Raw genomic sequence first — 24739 nt, 5'->3', positions numbered from 1 at the left:
CCCTATTTATATGTGGCATTTCTCCATCCAAGGCCTGCAAAACAATGGCATATATATTGCTCCTGCGGCTTTCATCAATGTAAGAACACAGCTGCGAACAATTCTGAGGCTTACGAACGAGTTGGTGAATCTGACGTAGGGTTTTCTTAAGGAACCTCTTAAGAACAACTTAAGAAAGAATCTAAGAAGATTCTTAAGAAGATATTGGTGAATGAGGCCCATTGTTCTGGAGGCCACACTCAGAAGAGCATCTCCACCCACCAGCAACACCCAGCACCTGCAACACAAGCATCAGAGTAGGACAGCCAACTTGGGGAGCGGGAGAGTCACATTCTAAAATTCTTACAACACAGAATGTAGAACTTTGCTCTGAAAATGAACAAAAAATAAATAGCATTTTAAAAAAGAAAAAAAAATTGCCACCTAAAAATGTAATACAATACAAGAGTCTCAAAGAACAAACAACAAGAGCTGAAGGTGCAGCTTAGCAAAGGCTGTAGCAGTCTACGGTGTGGCAAAGTAGATGTGACAGACTGAGCATAGGTAGAGGCAGTGATGTGCACAAGGGGGGGGCAGGGGGGGCAGTCGCCCAATTGTTGAAAAACGCGCGCTAAAGTGCCCTCCTGAGAGCCAAAACGCGCGCTAAAGTGCCCTCCTGAGAGCCAAAAAAGCGTGCCAAAGTGCCCTCTTGGTTGGCAAAACACATTAAACTGCCCCCTTGGCTGGTTAGAACATGATAAACTGCCCTCTTGGGAGCCAAGACACGCGCTAAAGTGCCCTCTTGGGAGCCAAAACGCGTGCTAAAGTGTTCTCTTGGGAGCCAAAACACGCGCTAAAGTGTCCTCTTGGGAGCCAAAACACGCGCTAAAGTGCCCGTCTTTTCGCCCCTGCCCTTCAAAAAGTCTGCGCACGTCACTGGGTAGAGGTCTTGATTATTTTGATGAGGTGCAGCTGGTGATGCTCTATCCTGACTCCTGCAAACCAAGACATGCGGGGGTGGGGGCAGGACCAGGATTGAAAAACACTGCCTTAGTGAATGGTGCGTGGTGCTCAGTTTATTTTCAACCAAAAATCTGATCTCTTTACATAATGTTTACAGCAACAGATGATTTTGACACATAACCTTGTTATGACTGTATGCAATAATTACCCCATCTGCTCTCACAACTGAGTATAAATGGTGAATGCTGTTTCTGATTACTCTTATGGGTCCTTTTATTATCTATATAGGTTATACTTTTACATTTTTTTCCACATTTCCTAGTGGATTCTGTTAAATTAATATGCCCCATGTTAGTAACATGTCTGCTGTTACTTATGATGTCGCAGCAGGATTACAGTAAGCTGACAAAGACAAAACACATGCTGTGGAACTGATAAAGAAATGCCCTCGGGGGTCATTGTTGATGAACTTTTAATGATAGAGTCAGTCATTGTCGGCATATCATTGTCGGCATAATCCTCATTTGGAAATTTCAGCTTGATTTACAGCCACTGACGCTCTGACGTTCCATAACATTATTCACTTGTTCATTATTGTATTGTATTTACCATTTAATTCATTAAAATAGAGACAAGAGACACAATTAGACCTAATGTCAGAGTAAAGGTTCAAAATGCATACTGAAGTATACTCACATTGAAACAAATGTCTTTTTCTTTCTTTCTTTCTTTCTTTCTTTCTTTCTTTTCTTTGTCAGTATGATTGTTATTTGATTCATTTGTCTTGACCCGCTGCTTCTCTTGTTTGTTCTTAATGTCTGTCCTCCCACAGTGTTATTTTTAGGTTTAGGTTTTTGTATCATAATTGCAACATATATTTAATTTAGGATTATTCATCAAGATTATAATATGCATTCTTTCTCGCTGTCCTAGTTTATGCCTTTAATTCACATAAAACTCCCCTATCAGCTTCATAGTGCAGGTCCTGACTGACACAGGGACGACTAAGTACAAGTGGCAATCCCCAAAATCAGTATAATGCTTGATTCCAACGTAACGACTTTTTCTTATTATTATTTAAATTGAATTGTATTCATATAGCGCTTTAGGGATCACTCAAAGCGCTTTACAACACGAGTCAGCATTGCACGCACGCGCACACACACACACACACACACACAATGGTGGAAGAGCTTTAGGACGCACTTTGGGTTCAGAATCTTGCCCAAGGACACGCAGGACACGCAGACTTCAGGGGCGGGGATCGACCCGCCGACCCTCCAGTTAACGTCACATATTGTGGTAATGCTTCATACCATAGCACCGTGAAAGGAAGAGAGACAGTACAGAGGAACGCCGGCTCGGTATACGCCCATGTCAGCTGTCGAGGTCCCCCTCTCACCGGCTGCCAACGCACACCTTTGCTGCACCTCCTCCTCTGAGTCTATGCAGTGGAGCGCAGGCAGGACGTACACGGAAGGCTGCGAGTGGACGCGTGCACTTCAGGGAAACACCGCGCACGCGAGCTGAGTGCGAGCTGAAGGAGAAGTGTCTTGGCTGGGTTCAGAGGAGTGCGGGAGATGCTGACTGACTGACTGACTGACTGAACGGTCGAGGATGCTGATGGTGTAGACTGTGCTGTGATGTGCTTTGCTGCGCTGCGCTGCGCTGCAGGAGACACGCGCCTTTCTTCCCTCCTCCGTCGGGACACACTGTAGTTACTGTAAGTGGATCCAGTGAGCTATAGAGCCCCTTCTCATCCTATCGCTGCTGGGATTTGTCCTTGCCTGGTGCCATGATGCCTGTTAATCCTCTCATCCCACTCTTCTTTGGTAAGTTCATTGCATGTTCCCGGCTAGATTTAATGCTGAAGAAGACTATGAGGAGGTGTGTGTGTGTGTGCACGCGCCTGCGTGTGGTGGTGGGGGACATGATGATACTACTGAATACAGTAGGGTCACTCTCACTGTTAAGAAACATGTGTCAGTACAGCAGTGTTGAAGAAACATGGAAAAGACATTGCCATGAGCAATAAGAAGAGACCAAGACTCCAACTGATAGAGTATACATTATTATTACTCTCACACACGTATACAGAATAAACATATAAACTGAAATATTCTACTCATGTCAGTGTTCGTGCTATACAAAGGTCATCAGTGAGCAGCACAGCGTCTATACAAATCACTGTAGACCAGACATACAGTATGCATGACTAGTTTTTTTTTTAATTACCAAATGAAAGTGTGCCACTATAGAAATGTGCTTGAATTTCTAACAAATCTTGCTGTAATCCAAGCCATGACAGCTAATAGAGTGGTAGATGTTGAATGCAGTGATGAGTATTGTGACATTGTTGCCCTCACTGTAACAGCTGGAGGTAGCTTTGTGCCTTCTGAGTTAACGGCATTATGTTCAAGGACGTTGTTTTCTCCTTCACTTCTTTAAGTCAAAGGCTTGTAAAAAAAATAAAAAATAAAAAAAACCCAGCAGGAGAGTTTGTAGAGTTTAGTTTGAGCTGCCTTGGAATTGTTTTAAGGCATCCCATCACTAATGCGATAGCCGCAGTGCTCCTGCAGTGTTCCTCATCATGCACACTAGTAACTGTCCTCTATCTGGAGAACCCTGGAACCAAGACTCTTGTCTGTCATGTTATACTGATGCTCAGCCTAGAGCTGCACCGCCAGCATCAGATCATGTTATCCTGGATTTGTTGCATGTTTGACTGAATTCTACAAACAACTGAGCCATGATATTGTAGCACTGTTAGCTCTGAAGCACAAAATGCACTTTTGGCTCCAGTAAATAATTCTGGCTGTCAAAGACACCTTTTCTATATCAGGCACTTCACTCTTATGGATCTTTTTTGTCTGATGTCGTTCTCTCTCCTCTTCACCCGTCCTGTGTTTCTCTTTCCACTGTTCATCTAACTTTTCGTTTTCAGTCATGCTGTTCCAGGGCAAAACAAGAAAAGAAAAAGAAAACCCTATGCAATTGAATCCTGAATTAGGCGCCATCCCATTTTGGGGAGATGTTGTGGTGGATTGGTGGGTTGCGGTGGCCAAACCTAAATGACAAAAATATTCCTCAGGTCTTTGATGTCAGTTTGCATATGCATATTTTTAGTTTGGTGCAAAGCAAATAGAACATTATTAATACCCTGGGTGATATTGTTTCACTGCTCTGCAGAGTTTCACATTCTTGTTTACTTTCTGGACAAAACACATCATGACTAGATCCACCGTGAAATGCACATTAATACAAAGATTGGTTTCAAGTGTGTGTGTGTGTGTGTGTGTGTGTGTGTGTGTGTGTGTGTGTGTGTTAGTAAGCATGCATCAGACACATATTAGCACATCCCATCTTCGTGTTCAGCCATTGCAGCAGCACTGGGTCATGACATCACAATCAGTCCAGTTGTCCGTGGGGTGATGGAGTCTTTCATTAGTTGCATTATGGGAGTGAGTTCGACAGGCCATGGCAAAAGCAGCATGTTCTTCCTTGTGGCACTGCCCCCTTCACTCTACAGTTGAAAACTTGTCCATGATTTTGCTACAAATGAAATGCAGATGAGTAAATCTGATGGAGCCACAGTTAGTTTGGTTCGGGATGAAAACATTTGCATTTTCTCTGAGAGTGTCTTCAGTAAGCTCGACATATTCATGAGCTGCCAACATATTTGAGGGTGGTCTGCATTCTGTGCAGTACTGAGTTTGTTGTTTTTCACCTCAGGACAGATATATAGTTCACACACAAAGGTTTCCGAGGCATGCCTGGCTGAAAGCTATTCTAATCCAACAACTACCTGGCCTTGAAAATTAAGGTAATACAATACAGGTAATGAGCGAGTATCATACTGTGGAGAGGGTTTTTTCTCAGTACATTTTGCATGCAGCCTTCACGCTGTAAACATCTAAAGTAGACTGATTAAAATGAAGACATGTTGTAATTGTCATAGATGATGAATAACTATTGTGAGATTAAAGGGGATAATGCGCCCACTGTCCTGCATATTAATATCTGGAAAGATCCCAATATCACTCCTTGAAAGATCAGCTGGAGCCTGAGCCTCCTGTGTCACCTGACATTCACTGTATGTCAGGGGCCTTCACCCAGTTGATCACACAAACAATGAGTTAAGCTGTAACTCTCCCCTTGTCTCTATATATAGAGTGGAGATCACCAGCGGCAGGCCAAAGGATCTGTCAAGTGTGGAGATGACAGACGTCTCCAGTGCCAGAGGTTACGATCTGACATCTTGCAGCACTCTGGCCTCAAATCTCTGGCAGCTGCCCTCTCTTGTCTCCCCTTTATGCCTCTCTCTTACCTTTTTCTCTCGTCATTCGGCCTCCGCAGTGTTGTCTCATAGGTGACTTCAACAGTCAAGATTCTCAAATAGGTAGATAGCTTTAGGTTTGTTGTTGTTCTTTGGAATGAGAGGCAAGATTGTCCATGGACTTCACTCCTTCGATCTATCTCTCTGATGCATATGTCATCTCTAATTTGCATCAGTCCAGGTTCACCTTGGGCCTGAGAGTGTGCTAGCAGCGTAGCTCAGGTGTCTGTCATTTTATTGTCTTGTCAGCAACTGTCTGACATAACAATGATTTGGATTCAGAAGGCATAGTAGCTGTGTTTAAATGGACCATAATATTTCACTAGTAATCAGAACACTCAGAATTAGAAATGCCTCATTTTCCTATAGGAAAATATCAGCACCTAATAACCATGTTCATGCTTCATCTGATCGTTTCTCTCTTTTTTGTTGGTGATCTCAAAAGATACAAAGACTTTTATGGGTCAAAAGGCTTGAAACAAAAAGCTGTTCAAACGAGTGTTTGAAAATAGAAACCAATCCACAGAACCACGAACCACATCACTACTACTGGACATTTGAAGGCCGCCTATCACAAGGCTTAAAGTCCAAAAGGCTGAAGTGGTTCTGACCCAATCAGAGTGGAAAGGTTATAGATCTTATGAATAATTTACATGTACAATAAACAATCAGCTGAAAACATTTAGTCCATGTAATAACAGAGAGTGAGACATGTAAATAAAAGCTGAAAGGTTGTTTAACCCAAATTACACAAAACATTTTTTTCTTTTTTTCTTTCCCTCTTTTGGTATCCAGCCATGCAGGTAGTCTTTATGTAATGTGTGCAGGTCTGAGATCTCCATCTCTGACACCATTCTATCACAACAGGAGCGACTGGATCCTTTTTTTATTGGTTTGTTTGTTTATAATTTCTTTGACTTGGTTATCACTTACTTTGTGACATTGTCACATGTATGCACTTATCATACCTTATAATAACATAGCATAACTGATAGTCAACTGGAATCATCCTTTAGAGCAAGAAAAGCTGTTGCTATGGGTTCCAGTTTTCATTTGCCCAAGTCAACGGCCTATGTTGCTCTGATGCTGCAAATACATAGCAGCATAGCAACAATCTATCTTACATAGGTTAGGGACTGTATATTTTCAGGACAGACTGCAAGTGTGTTTACATGAGATGGGTGTGAGTGTTGCAGTGTTTTCTTTAAATACAAAGTCTGATTATGTTGAGGACTTGGCATACTTGACACAAGACATATAAAGTGAATACAAAGTCTTTTTCAGTGATTCAGCTGCTGTTTCTTAATCCATAGACAGAATCGAGTGATCAAGTTAATTTCTAACACAACTGTGCATGATGCTGCTAACAGTTTGGGTTTATTTTGGTACTATAGAAGTTATCAGCTGATATAAAATGTTGAGTCTTACTATAGTATTATCTCAGGAGCTGTACAAAAATTACCTGTAGCCTACAGATTCCTCTGACAGCAGATGCATGACATGATCCCATGGAAGTCATTGGGGCTAGATACTGTGAGTGTGTGTGTGTGTGTGTGTACGTGTGTGTGTGTGTGTGTGTGTGTGTGTGTGTGTATGTGTATGTGTGTGTGCAGGCATTAATAAAGGGTGAGTTTTAATTAGCTGAGCGCAGCAGCAGGGGGGAACTTCCCCTTACTGAGCGCCCCTTCAGCTAGCTGACAAAAATCACTGTGACAACGTTGTCTCTCTCCCCTCACCCCCTGCACATCTTCCCCCACTACTCACCATCTCTTTCCCTCTCTCCTTGCTTACACTCCTTCCATCCAAACAACCTAAACCATCTCTCCTTCTTTCTTAAGGTATAACTACAGACTTAGGTGAGCAGCTATTCAATCCATACACGCCAGTGGCTATTTATAAAACCAGCTGTGTTGCAGCAGAGGAGCCTCAGGCATTCGTTTTATTGCAGTGTATGCTTACTTACATGGCAGATCCTAGAGGAGCTTCCACTAATTGCTAATTTTAATGAAAAGGTTTCAGTTTATTTGTGTATCCAGTTTAAACAGATCTCAGAGGACACCTGATTAAAAAAAACGGAAGAGAATATTATTTGATGCTTGTCAGATATTCAGTCAAGAAAAATGCTTATTTAGGGGAGTCAAACATCAGTTTGCAGTGCCTTGTTGGCAGCAGTCTCAAATAGCTTTTAATATTTCAAAATCTCTTTTCTTCTTAATGTCAGAATGAATCATGTTTGTGCAACACTATGAAAAGCTGAGTTTACACCAGACCATAATAGTGTCTACACCAGTCCGACATAGTGCTGCTTTAATTGTCCATACACAACACTTGTAGTTAGACTTGATAGTTTTATCTTGCGTCAACTTTTTGTCTGATACTGTCCATTGCTGGAGAACCTCAATTAATCCTCTGTGTGAGGTACTCTGTCTTAGCCCAGTCATCCTCATGGCCCTCCTCCAAACAAGCCCAGTCTTGTCTGACTGGTCAGCCACAAAGGCCTGAATAGGTAATGATAACCATTTTTATAGTCAGCTCGCTATGCTTTTAGCCTCCAACTCGTGGCACTTCTACTGTAAATATAACCACAAAAACCTGAAGAAAGACACACTAGAGAAAGAATATGATCTGTCTCAGCCTTAGCCTCACCGCCCAAGAGGCCTCCAACGTCACAGCTTTGAAACAGTCTGTGTGTGGTGTTACTGAGCCAACTGCTGGGTGCTAATCAAAAGTTACACACATGTCTTGTTTAAAAACATTTACGTAGTACAGCAAAACACAAACACACACACACACACACACACACCAGTAAGGATTCCGGCGCACAACTCGGCTTGTATATTTGCTGGTCCACATTGACAAAGCAGGGCAGTGGTCTAGGGGACATTTCTGCCACATTTCCATCAAAAATACAGTTAACACAATGGGTCTTGCAGATAATAACAGATGACGTGGCTACTATGTTTGTAGTTCTGTATAACAGTGGCAGACAGTGGGATTTTGTGCCAATTCTCCCCATCTTCCGGTAGTATCAAAGGCACAGCATTGGTGAACCGAACTTGTGTGAATGGATAAGCTGGCGGCGAAGAGCTGGGGCGTGTGGGTCTGACAGTTTGATTACTCCACAGGTCCTTTGCTCAACAAAATATAGATAAATATCCCACAAAGCAACGTGACATGACCAAACAACAGTAAGGTAGTGTCTTTGGCAACTTATATGAGGACAAAAATACCACAGTTATATGTGAAGTGTCTGTCCTCCTGCCTCTCCTACTGAGTCTTCGTCACATTTCTGCCCGAAAAACAGCGTGTCACCGGCAAAAAACTTCAACTCACCAAGTGTTTGTGTTGAAAAAAAATCACCGTCATCATCAGACATCATCATGACATGCACAGTCATGACTCTTTAGGTGCTGGCTTTCTGTGTGAATTACACACTAGCGTCACACTGGTATCTGTACGCCGGAGAATTGGTGAACCGCTGCTGTGGCAATAGTACGGCATATCGTCGCTGTCGGGCGGAATCCTCTTATCTCCAAAACCACTATTTTTCAGGAAATTAAAAAAACGGCATATTTTTTTAGTTATTAAACATTATGTTGTTAAAGTTGGTATTCTAACTTATATTGCTATCATATACTGTAATGTACCAACATTAACACAACATTTCCCCCAAATCATGTTTAATCGGAGATACAAGGTTTATGATTTTGGAGCAGGGAGATAGGAGGTTACGCTGTCATTGATAAGAATGGTACGGACACAGACGTCGCTGCTACCAGCGGTGTTCATCACAGTCTGCCGTCACGTTGAGCCTTTTGACAAGAGACAAGGCTTTAAGAGCTAATCAAAGCTAATGATTGTAGTTACATACATCTTCGTAAACTCTATTTTAAACGTTTAAGAGCTATGAGTGATGCAATACCACAATAAAATAACAAGGCGGAAATTAATAGGCGGAAATTAATCTTCACGCAAACAAAAGTCGGCGGTCGTGTTGAGCCTTTTGACAAGAGAAAAGGCTTTAATAGTTAACCAAAGCTAACGACTGTGGTTACATACATCTCCCTAAACTTTATTTTAAAGGTTTAAGAGCTATGAGTGATGCAATACAAAAAACGATGAGCTTATTAATTAATCTGCACGCAAACTTACCTCCGTGGCTCACGGGCTTCCTTCTGCACCCAAGCATTACAGCTATCAATTTTTAACAAATCAGGCCTACTCAAATGTATCTTACCTAACTATTTTCACTCGTTATTGTCTAAAAAACAGACAGTTAACCAAAGTAGACAGTAGACGGCCCTTTTATTTTACATGTACAGTGCCAAGAAAAGCGTAGTCTAAAAGTCAGGAGTCAGTAAAACAATAATAAAAACAATAATTTAATGGTGATACCCAAAACATTAAAACATTAAAACTTCAATGCACATGTATAATAAGCCTAGTAATAATACACCTACTAATAGTAACAGCAGTAGATATTTAAAATACATCAATAACTGATATCATAGTTTTATACACATACAATCATAGTTGGGCCTGCTTTACTAAGCCCATTACTGAGTGTATTGTGTTTGTGAGTAGGGTGAGCACTTGTCTGTGTGTCTGTGTGCATGTATCTGTGAGGCTCTGTGTGTGTTGATGACTTTATTCCAGGTGTTTCTCTCAGTCTTTTCCTTGGAGGGGCGTCTTCCTCAGCATCTGAGCACGAACTCTCTGCATCAGAGTCCTCTTCATTTTCACCAACTTTAAAATACACATACAAACGTGCATGAATGAGATACGTCATATGTGTAATTAATAAAGAAACTATTCTAAATTAAAATACAGACACTTTTAGGAAAAGTCATATAACAGCCTATTTCATTCGGCAAAGTTGCACATATAAATTTGAAAACGGTCAAAATGACCGTCTTGGCCGTTCTAGTGTTTTGCCCCACGAAAATCACGTGAGCTATCTCACCAAACATGACAAAAAAACTAATGCACAGTGGCTAACTAAGTCAACGGCAGGCAGTGTTTGTGCTTAGATTCATCATCCTCGTCAGAAACAAAACCATGGAAGATTTTAATCAACAAGTTAGCTACCGTCCGAAGCTAGACCTAGCATAAAGAAAAATATAGCATCCTCAGAAATGATACATTACACCTTACCATTACTTCAAGATCGAGATAAAACTGTTTGGCATATAAGTGATACACATACTTGAATCATGAATAACCAGTGTTTTGAGGACATTTACCTTAAAGGACGTGTTGCTTGACGACGATTTCCTGATCGTTGTGACTTTCCAAGACATAATAATGCCGAGCGGCTCCCCCAGAGTGGTAGAACAGTAGAAGAAGAGGTGGGGGGAGTTACGAGGCTTGTCCGACAGTTAAAGTGTCCAATGGAGTTAAGAGATTTGCTGTCATGCTTTTTTCAACACTTTAGATTGGTTAATAATTTGTAAACATAACAGACTGACCAGAAGAATGACCGATAGTATCGATTTGTGAAAAAAAATTAAATTGGCCAAATTTGGACATAGGAGGTTTCCGCCCGACAGCGACGATATCTGTGTGAAAAGGGCTTATGATTCACTTTGGTCTGGACTATGGAATTTGTAACTTGGTGTCACATACAAAAAAAAAGCCATCTACAAGAGGAAAGGGAAACACCCAAAAAGCATTATGCATATGGCCTCTTTAAAAATCTGACTGAGTTGAGGCCAGGAAGCATCCTTTTCAGCGGGCTGTTGATAGAGGCCTTATTATGACGCCAGATTCCTGTAAAGGAATTGTTCTTGTCCGCTTCTGTCTTGATGTCCATTTGTCCAAGCCACCATGATGAGCCACTCACTTCTACCTGCTGTGTAACTACTCTAAACACTGTTGGAGTGCAGTGTTTCGGCTCCCAACAAGCTCCTCTCTCTTGTATTGAAGAGGAGTGAACTCCACATGTAAACTTCTAACAAAAAGATTTTTTGTAGGTCACAAATCACTATCTTTGGACAATGTAGAAAAGTTTTAATCTATATTTTTATTTCAAATTGTATGTTTATATATATATATATATATATATATATGTGTGTACTAGTGCAGTGCCGTAAGAAAAATGTATTCCTATAGAAAAGTGGGAGGTTAAGTAGCTTTTTCATGGATGGCCAAATGAGGCTGTGTTTGAAGGTGGGACATCAGGGATATTTAGGTTTGTTGTGAAATCCGATATTCCAGGGTATAATTGACCGTGTTTGACTATTTTTGATTTTGCCATTATATTTCACCTTAAAAACTATTTACTTGGTGCCATTATTTTCAGCAAAACCTCACGTGTGACTGTACAGTTATTTTTTTATTTTGACATACTGTATTAACACAATGGACCTAAAATCACAAAAAAAACATACAATCTGAGTAGAAAAAGTTAGATTTTTTTTACTATGAAAACCACAAATATGTTTAACAAACCTTTTTTTTATTACTTATAATGCAACTATAAATTGTTGTTTGCTAAATATGTGCATACATTTTAAAAATTTACAAAGTTATATGTAACTATTTACATTTAAATGCAGGCAATGCTCATTCAGCAGTCTCCTCATTGTTTTGACTCATTAAACAAAAAACCGACTCCACTAAACACACTACATAACACACTAACTATACACTCCAAACACGCTAAATGTCACAAATCTCTCAACTCTCAATATCGCTGTCCCTCCTATAGACCGCGGAACCGGGGGGGCCAGAGGGGCCACGGCCCGGGTAACTTTTGTACTCTGACAAACTATTTTATATGAATAAAATCCTAAGTTGTATCTATGTTTTTACAATCCAAATAATACTAGTCACCACACACCTTCACTCACTCTCACCAACTGCTGCTGATAAACAACTCCCACTGACTGCTGCATTTTAATTTGAAATTAGTGTGCATTGTTTATCAACTACGTCATGTGTGAGCGTCGTCGCGAGTTAACGGCGGGCACCTGCCAAACCGCTGGCTGCATTACCAGGCTGCGACAATGAAGGGACAGAAGTCAATATCTGATTTTTTTACAAATAAACAGGCAAAACAAAATGAGCAAACTACTCCAGCTTCCACTGTGGCCTCAACAACAGACCCGGAGCATACATCTCCACCACGGACTACGACGACCTGCCAAGCCATGGCTAGCTGCTCTACTCCGGCTTCAAGCCAAGCTACCGAGAGCCACTGTACAAGTGAGTGCTGCGGGAGGGATCTCACAAAGCCTAATCAACCTCATGACCCTGCTGTGCTGATGAAGACCAAAAAGGTTCAGGGGACTGGGTCTTCACAACAATCAAGATCAGTTAGATATCAGTGGTTCAAAGATTTTAACTGGCTGACATTGTGTGAAACGAGCGGGAAACTTTACTGCACGCAGTGTTGCTGCTGTGCAAGCAAGGGCCTGGGGATTAACAAAAACATGGAGCCTGCTTTCACCATTCATGGTTTTCAAAACTGGAAAAATGCTATACTGACATTTAAGGAGCATACCAGAAGCAAACATCACAGAGAGTGTGTGGCTCAGTTTAGGTGTTTGTGTCACAGCAGCCCAGCATGGCCACACAGCTGGATACCCAGTTACAAGCGAACCAGAGGATCAACAGATAGATGCTAATAAAACAACTAACTTCTCTGAGTTTTTTGGCCGGCCAAGGTTTAGCCATAGACGGTAACAACCCACAGTGCAGTGACCTGTACAAGCTGATGCAGCTGAGATCAGAGGACTGTCCCGGTATCAAACGGTGGCTCAAGGAGAAGAATTAGATGTGTCATGACATTGTTAATGAGATGATCCACCTGACTTCACTTGGAGGTTTTGTCACCTATTCGTGATGGATACTATGCGATACTCGCGGATGAAACCAGAGACATTGCTGACAAAGAACAGCTTGTTACTGTACTTTGCTGGGTGGATGACACATACACGGTGCGTGAAGATTTTGTGGGTCTTTTTGATTTGCCGAAAACAGATGCACACACAATTTTCACTGTGCTAAATGACATTTTGAGACGGTGCAATATATTGCCTAAGTTGTGCAGAGGGCAGGCTTACGACGCAATGCCAACATGTCAGGTCACTTGAAGGGAGTCGCTAAGAGCTTTAAAGTGCACAATCCTGCAGCTATGTTTGTGCATTGTTTGGCACACTGCCTAAACTTATGCCTCCAAGACGCTGGGAAAAAATGCAAAGTGATTTGAGATGCATTGGATATTGTGCATGATGTGACACACCTGATTAAGCAATCCCCCAAACGAAACTATGCATTTCAGTCACTAAAAAAGGAAATGAAACCCGACACACAAAACCTGCGAGCCCTTTGTCCAACACGATGGACAGTGAGAACTGGCGCTTTAAAGTCAGTTATTGACAACTACTCTGTGCTCGCCACTGCGATGGAAGAGTTTTCAGAAGAATCCCATGATGAATGCAGTCGGAAAGCTGGAGGCATTTTGGCCATGCTTGAAAAATTCTGTTTCGGTCTGCGCCTCGCTTATCTGGTTTTCTATCCAACCGAACAGCTGTCCAAGACATTACAAGCCACTGACACAATGCTACAAGACGCACAGAGTGCAGTCGCTGTAACGCAAGCTTTTATTCAGTGACAGAGGTCAGAAGAAGCATTTGACAGCTTCTTCAAGTCAGTGATTGAAGCCTCCAAAGATTTGACAGAAGGCCCACAGTTGCCCAGGCAACGCAGGCTCCCTAAACAGCTTGGGGGCGGGGATACCGAGCACGCTAGTGATGGGAACGGCAGTTCTTTTTACTGTACTGAATCTCTAGAATCCGTTCATTAAAATGATTCTTTCAAAAGATTCGTTCACCGAATCGTCCAGTGCTCTCCAACTCCCTGAACTGATAAGCAGCCAAACGATCCGTCATTCAGTTCATTAATCAGCCCTGAGGTTCATGTTCACTTACTGAGGGACGGTGCATTCACGGACTATAGTACACAATCATTCGCGGGAGACGCAGCACTGCTTTGAGTGGTATACATGCACTAAAATTATTACACGGTGAAAGTGTCCTCTGGGCACAGTAAAATCAATTAACATGATGCTACACAGATGTTAGCAACACAGTTTTAGCAGTACGGTTACTGAACGTGAATCAACTCCTCTGCCCTGTGTGAGTGACACAGCGCCACTTTCGGCACAGTACGTGAATCACGTCCTCAGGGACGCGAATCATAAGTGAGTGACAGCGCGAACGTGATTCACGTACTGATGTCCCTTGTTCCCGAACGACCTGTTGAGGACGTGAATCACGTTCTTGCTGTCACTTGAATCAGCGTGAACGTGAATCATGTTCACGAACGTGAGTAACGGCGTGAACGTGATTCATGAACGACCTGCTGAGGACATGATAATCACATTCGCGAATGTGAGTGACTTTTACTGTGCAGTAAAATCACTTCACATGATGCTACACGGATGTTAGCAACACAGCGCTAATTTTAGCAGTACGGTTACTGAACGTGAATCAACTCCTCTGCCCTGAGTGAGTGACACAGTTCCACTTTCAGCACAGTACGTGAACGAGAATCACGTCCTCAGCGACAGTTCTCTGTGCGCAGTAGGTTCGCGAATCATGAACGAATCACAGCGTGAACGTGAATCACGTCCTCACAGTTCTCTGTGTGAGTCGCGGCAGTCCCACTCCTGGCCGGCATGCTCGCGGCTGAGCTCAAGTGAACTGAGAAAGGAACGAATCAGTTCATGAAGTGATTCCGTTCACTTAGTTCACTCAAAAGATTTGTTCGTTTGAACGACATGTTCGCGACCGACACAACACTAGAGCACGCATTTCAGAGCCCATCAGAGTATTACAGAAAACAATACTTTGAGGTGTTGGACTTGCTGAATAATTGAGTTGTCGTTTTGATCAGAGTGACTTCAGGGTTGTGATGGACATGGAAAAGCTGCTTGTCGCAGCGGCCTCTGGCAAACAGGTGACGCTCCCGTCTTCTGTAACGTCCTTATACGTAGAGAATTTTGACTTCGACAGTCTGCGTGCACAGTTGAGCATGTTGCCAGACACCATAAAGACATCAGGGATTCAAACCAAGTCTGAAAAAATATCAGTAAGGCTTATAAGTGAAGCAATGAATGCTATCCCTGTGGCCAAAGAACTACAGTCAGAAGTGCACAAACTGTTGAAACTGTTTTTCACGATCCCAATCACTACAGCATCAGCTGAAAGATCTTTCTCAACACTTCGCCGTGTCAAAACCTGCGTTCAACTATGACACAGAGAAGGCTTAATGACTTGATTTGCAGCCACATACACCAGGATGTTCTGGCACAAGTGGACATGACTGCCGTTGCAAAGGAATTCATCCAGCAAAATGAGCAACACAGACTGGTCTTCTGGAAGTTCAAGGACCACTAACGTAAGTCAGTTTTTTTTAACACAACCTACATGTCATTTTCTGTGGTATGGCTGCAGTAGGCGCAGGCCTGTTGTGTTGCTTACTTCTCATTTAACTGCGCAGCTGCGCTTGTTTTGTTGTTGGGTGTGTGTGTGTGCGTGCGGCTCTGCACATCAGTCTGATATGAGTGTTGACTTGTGATGATAATGACTATGATGTTGATTTAGATTCAAGGCAGCAAGATGAGTTTTGGTTGTGGTTATGGACTGGACTGGATGTACTTTGTTGTTTGCTATAGTTTCATCTGTGCGTTTATGTGTAAATAGGCTTGGCCTGTTGTGTGTGAATGTTAGAGTGGGATCAGAGGGGTTAATCTGAGCAAACATGTGTGCGTTGTTCATCATGTGTGTACTGTAGATGTGACTGTGTGGTGTCGGAATAAAAAAAAAGTGCTCCTCAACATTATTTAATACATCAGTAATATTGTCTGTTTCAATGCATATGCCCCCCCCCCGCGTGACTTGAAATTATGGCCCCCCCTTGTTCAGATGCGTTCCGCGGTCCATGGTCCCTCCCACAACTTCCCGTTCCTCAACAACCAAACTTGCTGCTTGGACACTTTCGTGACAATAGCCCGTTTTTACCATTTCTTCCTGCACCAGACACAAAGCAAACGTGATGGCAATATTCGCGAAAAAGCGTGGCCGACATTATATACCCTAAGTCCGGTTTTGGACGTGCCGGTGCGTCCGGTGCGTCCGATCCGTCACCTCGGGAGGTGGGCCGTGTGGGTGGGCTAGCAGCTAGCTCCACACGAACATCCACAGATTCCTATTCCACTTTGTTGTCCGCGCGTCTCCGGATCTCCTCAGACCCGAACCGCCGGCAAAATCCCGGTCCAGCTCGCGCTGCTGCAGGTATAAATCTGCTTGTTTCTTAAGGTGGGGAGTGGCGGTGGGCTCTGCAGTGATTGGCTCTGGTGCGCACGTGGCTACAGTATGCAGTGATTGGCTCTGGTGCTCACATGACTGTGGTGGCTCCGGTGGACAATGCTCGCGGAATTCGTAAAGCATTTCTGAAATAATTTATTCACGGTATCATTGCAGTCCAAACGTTGCACACCCTTGAACCAAGCAGCAGCCATGTTGAAACTCTCAGGTCAGTCTGATCCTGATTCGCAGAGATATTTGAGGCACAGGTACACACACAGACAGACAGACAGACAGACAGAGATTCCTTGCTTTTATAGAGAGATATATATATTCTTCAGTGAACGTCTCTTTTTCATGTAAAGACAGCCAACACTGTGCTAATTTAACTTAGTTGACAATATAACAGTAGTTGTAATTCAAGTTGTTTGTGAGTTCTATACATTAATGAAATACATCAATCATGTCAGTGGCTCCTAACTCAACTGTCTTGCTCATTAATGATCATCTGGGTCAATGTGGAGCCATCAGGAACATATAAGGATTGTGGATGGTGTGTGTCCTCATTAAGTTTTGACAGTTGTGTTTCTTTAGATGAGATTCTGCATTCATGTCAGTGCCAATCTGGTGTTAAGTAAATGACAGTAAGTAATACTGCAGTAAAAGTTATTTATTCTTGTTCTGTGTGGAGGCTTGACTGATGCAGAGTTTTTGAATCTGACACTGGAAATCAACAAAATCTGATCAATCTGACAGCACTGCTGTAAGGCATGTCTGCTGTCTGAGAAGTTCTCTTCAAAGTAGTGTTCATTAACTACTGAAGAAACAGCTAGAACCCATAGCTCTGTATCATGAAATATACTGTGACATCTATGCAAAAGCTAATGTTGTCTTTGTAGCTGCTAACATGAATTTATGTTGTATTAAATCCACTGTAAATGATGGATAGATGTGTTGAAACCGGGACTGAGTGTGTGCGACAGCTAATAAAAGCAGCAAAACCCTTCACTTAACTCTTTAAGGAATGGTAAGAGACACTATGAGAAACAATTTGAGTGTAAGGGGCCTAACTCTTATATAACCAGATAAATTCTGTATTGAGGCATTCACCTAAATTGGTTTGTGTTGTGTTTCAGATATAATTAATAGGCTTAGACTGCAGCAGCAATGAATGATTTGTGAATGCTATGAAGGCAGGAGTGTGCCATTAACAAGCTCTTGCTGGAAAGTATCAGGAATGTAGCACATATTTTCTCTGGAGGGAAAGCAAATAGAGTGAATTGATCCCTGTGTGCTTAGGATATCAAGTCATCCATTAAGCTGAGGTCGGGGAACTGATATGCTTATGAAGCACTTCAGCTAAAGTGGGCTCCCACACTTCCTGATACTCTCACTCTGCAGTCCCTCTTTGTTTTCCTCTTTTTTGTTCATTTTGCTCACAGATGGCACCCAATGTCCTCTGTGAATCATTAGACTGAAATAAAGCCCTCTCACAGACTGACTACAGGAGACATACCCGTGATGTTTTCTTGGTTTTATATGAAACAGATCAAGATAAATCTCTATATCCCTAAAAATAGGTAAAGATGTCAAAGATTTCGGTCTTCCTCTTTTGAAGTTTGCATCTCCCGACATAATTAGTCAGACAGGTCAACACGGACTGTCCCACTCCCAAGTCTCAGAGGACTGACCAATGATCGCAGGCTTTTCTTTTTCATTTTTTGTCTAAACTGGAGAACACAGCCTGTCCAATCGGTGTCCCATATTCCATAATGAGCTGGCTAGTGCTTTAATATTGCATCAGGCAGCTTAATATACTTTTACAAAAAAAAAACAACCTCCATCCAGAGGAGCATTTTAGCACCGTTTCAGACGGAATTATCTCTGTCCAAAGAACACAGAAATTAAGTTTTTATGTAGTGTGCTTTTTGAGTAGAATTTTGTCCACAGGGACTAACTGAACATTTCCTTGAAGATTTTGCTAAATGTTTTGTGTTAATGCAGGTGTTCTTTCCCCTCATGTGAGCCAGTGTTTTTGCCACCAGCTCTCTCTCTTGTGTCTATTCTTCACCACTCTACCTAACAAAAACCACAACATAGTTCAGTTCAGTTCTGCTGTGATTACCTTGGATTTATCTGTTGTAAATATAAGGTATTACATTGTCACCCGATAATCCAGGTTCAGGATTTGATATATCGTGTGTGGAATTAAAATGAGTCTGTGTGTGAGGGGATGTGTGGGTTGTGTTCTGCCACATCCTTAAGACTTAAGACCTTAAGACCTTAACTTTTTAGCTGAATTCTATTTATTTATTGTTTTTTATTCTGCTTAAACCTGACTTTATTCTATTTATCTATTCACTTATTATTAATTTATTTATTTTAATTATTTTGTTTTATCTCGGTGTACTTTATTTATGATTTACTTATTTATTTTATCAATTAAAAAGCAGTTTTAGATGCCTAACCTCCTTTAATATTTTGTCATTCTTAGTTTTAGAGTTTTATTATTTTATTGTTATTTTACTGCCTCTAGTGTCTCCTCAGTGAAATACATCGAGGATGGCATTTCCCCAGTTCCGCAATACCTGCTGTTAGTGCCCCATTTATTTATTACCATTTGCTTAAAGCCGCACCAGTGTGTCAATTCATACTGCACTCTGGAGCAGCGGATCCAAAAGAAGTGTGACATTTTTTTGCTCTGAATCGCATCATTCATTTCTGGGCAGAAATGGGATGAAGAGGAGTTAGGACAGACAGGATGACAGGGGCCTTTCCACATAGAACTGCCGATTTTTTCTCAAACACATTTAATTGATGAATCTCATATAAGCCCTAATATGCGCCTCCTAACGAAACACCTGGTCCATTTCCTGCCCTAGTGGCTAATATTTTCACCCTGCTCCACACATGCATTAGGAAAGTTCTTCTGACAGAACACATTTCCTCTTAACCCCCCTCATATGCAATCCTGGAGCTGCTCCATAGACAGTGATTCTCATTCAGAGCTGTAAACCACTGTTAGTCAATTCTGAGCCAGGGTTCATTTGATTAATAATGTCAGTTGTATTTCAGCCTCACTGAAAAAAATGTTTTGTTGAATTTACTTAATATTATTTTGTCAAGGGGTTGCACTTAATAATTTTATCTAAAGCTATATACATTTTTTATGTTGAGTGCACCAATAATTTTTAAGGAAATTGAAATAATAATATATTCGTAATTTTGTCTCAACTACTTTGAGTTCATTTTAATTTAATTTCTTTAGTAAGTATAATTAAACCCGTTTTAAATGCATTTTAAAAAATTGTGTATGCTTTTAAGATTTTTCTGAGCTGTTTCAGATCAATTAAATTGTCAAAATACTAACTAATTAAGTTGATTCTAAAGAAATATTTTTTGGCTATAATTAGTTCAACTTTTAGTAAATTCAAAACCACAAGATGTGTTAAGACAACTGATTTTAATATGCTACAAATACTTAACATCTCATAACATCAGAAGTCTCATGACCCAAGAATCTTATTATAAGATGAACACCTGTAAAATATTAATTGCATAGGTAGCAATACTGTTAACTTTAACAGATACATGAACATGTTAATAAAAGAAAATAATTATGTTGTTCTGATTCTCTAAACTACCATGAAGATAGAATACATACACATTCTGACACATTTTCAAAGGGGTCTCCTGATCAGAGACAAGAAAAAAGGCCACTTTTGTTTTCAACATATACAATGCTTCTTGTAAGACTAGCAACTGTTAAATGCAAAGCACATGAACAATACTTATTTTTAACTTTTAACCCCTACCTATTAAAAGCCTCCACTAAAGAGATGAAACAAAAGCAGAAATCTGCTTCCCAGATTCTTCATAACTATTAAGATGGAATGAACAATATAAACGGACACATTTGTGCAGTGTCCTGATCAGAGACTAGGCAGCAGACTGGTTCTCTCCCTGTTACATGCAAAATCGTGGTTACCCTTTCTAGAGCTACTTCGCTGCTGTTTTAGCAAAATACTGTATACCTATACCTTTGATTGAAAAAATACCAGTAGAAAGTTTCTTGTGAACAGATATAATAAAACAAGTGGCTTTGTTCATACACATTTCACACATTTCTAGTGAATATCCTATCACTCTGTTGGGTGTTGGCCTGGAACAGACAAGAGTAGCGATCCTTCATACTGCCATAACACACATAACTAGCAGTAATTTAGTTTGTTGGGTGTAATGTCCTCACAACTGGCTGTGTGAAGACTTCTATTCTGTACACAAGCATTTTCTCATCTTCATGGAACACTTAATGAAGTTGCATTTGAGATCACATTAACCATTCCCTACACAATTAACAGAAACAGCAAAGCACCACATTAAGTCATTAGTGTGTGGCTAAGTGTGGCTGATGAATTCCTACAGTCCAACACCGATTTTATTCTTCAGGCCAAGGACTTTGGGGGAAAGCTTTTCTCCATCCATTTTCATGAGCACTTTTTGAATGATTTCATAATAGTGTCTCAGTTCCTTGGGGTAGGCCAGGTTCAATGTGTGGATCACTCCAAGCATCACTGCGCAAGCCTGGGCTGCAGATCCAATGTTGTCCAGGATCATCACGCCATCAACAAAAATTCCAGTGTCATCATAATGTCCAGTATCTCCATTCTCCTTGCTAATGACATAAATGCCCATGGTGCACCTTTGTATGTCTGTCTAGATGTCATTTCCTTTGATGCCCTGCATATTTAAAGTAAATAGGAGAAAAGAATAACCAAAAATAACCACTATTTTAAAGTACTACATTGTACACCCAGCACAACAGATATTTTCAGATTTCAATCCGGACAACTGTCCACACAAGCTACATTTGTGCATCCAGTGTTTTATGGGCATTGTGTGATCCAAGGTGTGCTTTTGAGCTTCAACTCTATACTGGGATCTATCATATAAGCGACAGGAACAAAATATTGACTTTGTGGATTAGCATAACCTCACTACTAGTCATTGAGTTACTCCATACTTTGACTGAAGACAAATAACCCAGAGCTACATACAGTCATGTAGAAAAATAAGTATTGGACACGTCCATTTTCGATCCTCTGTGATGCCCTGTTCCTTTGTCTAACATCATTTAAAAGTTAAACTCTCAGATTTTCCAGACTTGCATCTGTTTCGCCAGTGGGGTGTGACGGACAATAGTTGACCTCTGCCTTTTTAGCCTTCTTTACATGTTTGGCTGGGAAGCATTCATCACTGGATTTGTTTTTCAACGCATTTACAGTCACTTCAGGACAACCAATGCTCTGCATCTTTGTCCGGTAATTAGCCATTTTGTATTTCAGGCTAATCATCCAGCCATAGTACCCAGTGGCAGACGACTTTCGCAAACAGGGACATTTTTTGATGAGTGCTGCTGGTACATCATTTATTTGGTGATTTTGTGGGTATGCTGTATACTGGAAAATCTCTTCAGCTAGCTTTTCCAGGATGTCCAACTTCAGCCCTGGGGTAATCTTCAGTCTTGTGCCAGTTTCTCTGAAGGTCTCATTTCCCCTCTGAAGCTGCACCTCTACACTGTATGGTAAGTGAGGAATTATGAATTCACGGGGCCATGCATGCGCTCTTAGCTCACTGTCTGAATGTGACAGATTGATGGTGTTATCTGAGTCAGATGAAGACAATGAGGACACACCGTGAGGTGTGTGAATACTTGATGGACTTCCAGATGGCCCAGGAGCGCTTGGGGTGTTCAGCCTTGAAGAAGGACTCATATCCAGATGACTTTGCATGTACACAACCTTAATTGTACTTCTGTCTTGAATGTCTTGCACCGATGTAATGTTCATAAACTCATTATTGAAGTCAGGATCCATGAATTGAATGCGAAAGTCTCTCTCAATTCCGAATGTATCACACATTATACTGTGTAAGTCCATTAAAGTCTTTGGCTTTCCTGAGTGGAGATCAAGTATTCTAAAGTCATCCTCTTCTATGATGACTCTCAGCTTCATAGGCTCTGCCATTCTTCAATCTAAATGTAAAAGAGAAAAATATACAAATGTTAAGAAAATAAAAACACTGAACAAATGAGCACAACATAATTTAGTGTGATCTAACCTTGTATATTGTTAGATCCCGAGTTTTACCCCTGTCCAGGAGGTACCCGACAAGCTCTCCGTTTAAAGGGTTAGATCCCTAAACCTACAAGAGGTTGCTTAAAAACTGGCAATTTAAATAGGGATTGCTTAAGCTGGTGGTGAGGAGACTCGCCTAGCTTCTAACTGCCTGGGCAAGTCCTTGAGGCAAATCACCACCCCGGCCAAGGTCTCCTAACTTCCTCAATGTCCAAACTTCACTCCAGCAGAGTGAACAAATGTACTCCAATATCCAAATTGTAATCCACAGCATGTTGGCAAAAATGGTTAATCTGTTGTGCTCTTAATGCCTTGGTCTGTTTCTGCTGAAGATTTCTTGAAGTCCTTTGTGCTATGATTAGGCTGCTCACATTCTCCGTCTCAGGTGTTTCTTCAAGGCTTGAGCGAGTGGAAGAATGAACTTTAGTCCGTGCTCCTCAGGTTATATACACTCTTGCTTCGGACACTGGCTTGGTATTGTGTCCTTATTGGGACATTTTTTCAGCATCTCTCTGTTCACTGGCTGATAATCCCTTGATTAAGATTTCATAACGCTTCTCTCTTGCTTCGGACAGTGGCATGGTTTTATGCCCTTATCAGGACATTTTCCCACCATCTCTCCATTCAATGACTAATAGTCTCTTAATGATGGCTAACAATTTCATAATGATCTAACGCGCCTCGATCATGGTCTGTGCCCGTGCCCAAAGCGTGATCAGATTTTGACACTTCCTTTTGGCCTCTTGTTGACCTGATCAGTTTTTTAACACTTTCTCATGACCTCAGCTCAACAACGTTTCTTTACTAATTTTCATTAGATCTCTAAACTTCAATACATCATGGTTACACCTTTCAATCCTTTAACTTTGCAAAGTTAATACTTAGTCAAAAATGATCATCAGAGACAGAATGACAAACAGAGCCTTGATTGAAACACTTCCTCTTTTTCACAGACACACCATGTCGCCCTTTCCTCTTCACTTCCTATTCCAACACACCTTTAATGTAATGGTTTAACACTTTCCAATGAATTTATGGCAAACACAATGCAGCAGGCAAAGTTTTGATATATTTCAGAATCATTTCAGGACTAAGTATGATGTCCCTTTCTTGTATTTGTGTCTGGTAGGAGTGTATGAATCTCAACTTTTCTGACACTGTCTCTGTGTTTGTGTACATACTGGTATTTATATTAGACAGGAGTAAATGGATCTCAACTATTTTGACAATATGTATGAATCTTTTTAGTGTCACCATTTGGCGGCCTCTAATCCAGTAATCTGCCAATGGGTACTGATCCACGAGGGCACCAAGTTGAATGAGGGAGACTTGAGAATTTGGACACAACTCAAATGCCCTAAAATGCTCCCTATACCAAGAACCAAACTCTTTAACAATGAAACTCAAACTTCCCTCCACAACAACCATCTGCACAACTTCTGCAAAGTCTGGCAAGCCGCCAGTAGAGCCACAAGCAACAATCATGCCATCTTTGTATGTCACTCCATTGACAGATGCAGTCTTTGTGAGCTGAATGTGGCTTATAGCGGGGTTTTTTAGCTTCAAAGCTTTCTGTACATACTGATGCAAAATGTCAACAGAGACAGTTGAGACACCTGGGACAATCAAACTAGACTTTTTGGTTGTGTTTGACTCCAAGTAATATACCATCATGAACTGATGTTTCACCGCCAGGGATAAGAGTATATTTTTAAAGCAGTGTGTGTGACGAACAACCTGCTTAAAAAAGCTGTGCTTTGCTTCAAATCTCATTATCCACAGACAGACTAGTGGACCAAAAAATCGAATCATCTGTGGATAATGTTCTACAAAATGATGTTTTGGTATTAGTTTAATACTGGGAAACACCTCTTGTAACCTGCTTCTGTGATCACAGATTCTGGCCTTAAGGAAAGCCAGTGATTGATGTACTGGTGCAACAGCTAATTCCACAATATCCTTCAGGTCCAAAATGACCTGCCAGGCTGGCTCACTTGGTGGCACTGACTGTC

At 41.3% G+C, this 24739-nt stretch overlaps 1 protein-coding gene across 2 annotated transcripts in view; it reads left to right on the top strand.

Moving 5' to 3' along the window:
• Positions 1 to 2102: 2102 nt before the first annotated feature.
• Positions 2103 to 24739, top strand: part of clmpa (CXADR like membrane protein a) — a 190376-nt gene continuing 167739 nt past the window's right edge. For both annotated transcript variants that reach the window (XM_030438533.1, XM_030438534.1), the window contains exon 1: positions 2103 to 2774. In XM_030438533.1, the coding sequence (XP_030294393.1) occupies positions 2738 to 2774 (37 nt within the window). In that variant the 5' untranslated portion in view covers positions 2103 to 2737. The remainder of the gene's footprint in view (positions 2775 to 24739) is intronic.

This window comes from Sparus aurata, chromosome 13 (genome assembly GCF_900880675.1).
Source record: "Sparus aurata chromosome 13, fSpaAur1.1, whole genome shotgun sequence".
NCBI lineage: Eukaryota > Metazoa > Chordata > Actinopteri > Spariformes > Sparidae > Sparus > Sparus aurata.
The sequence above is the reverse complement of the archived record's forward strand: the minus strand, read 5'-3'. Positions and strand labels throughout refer to the sequence as shown.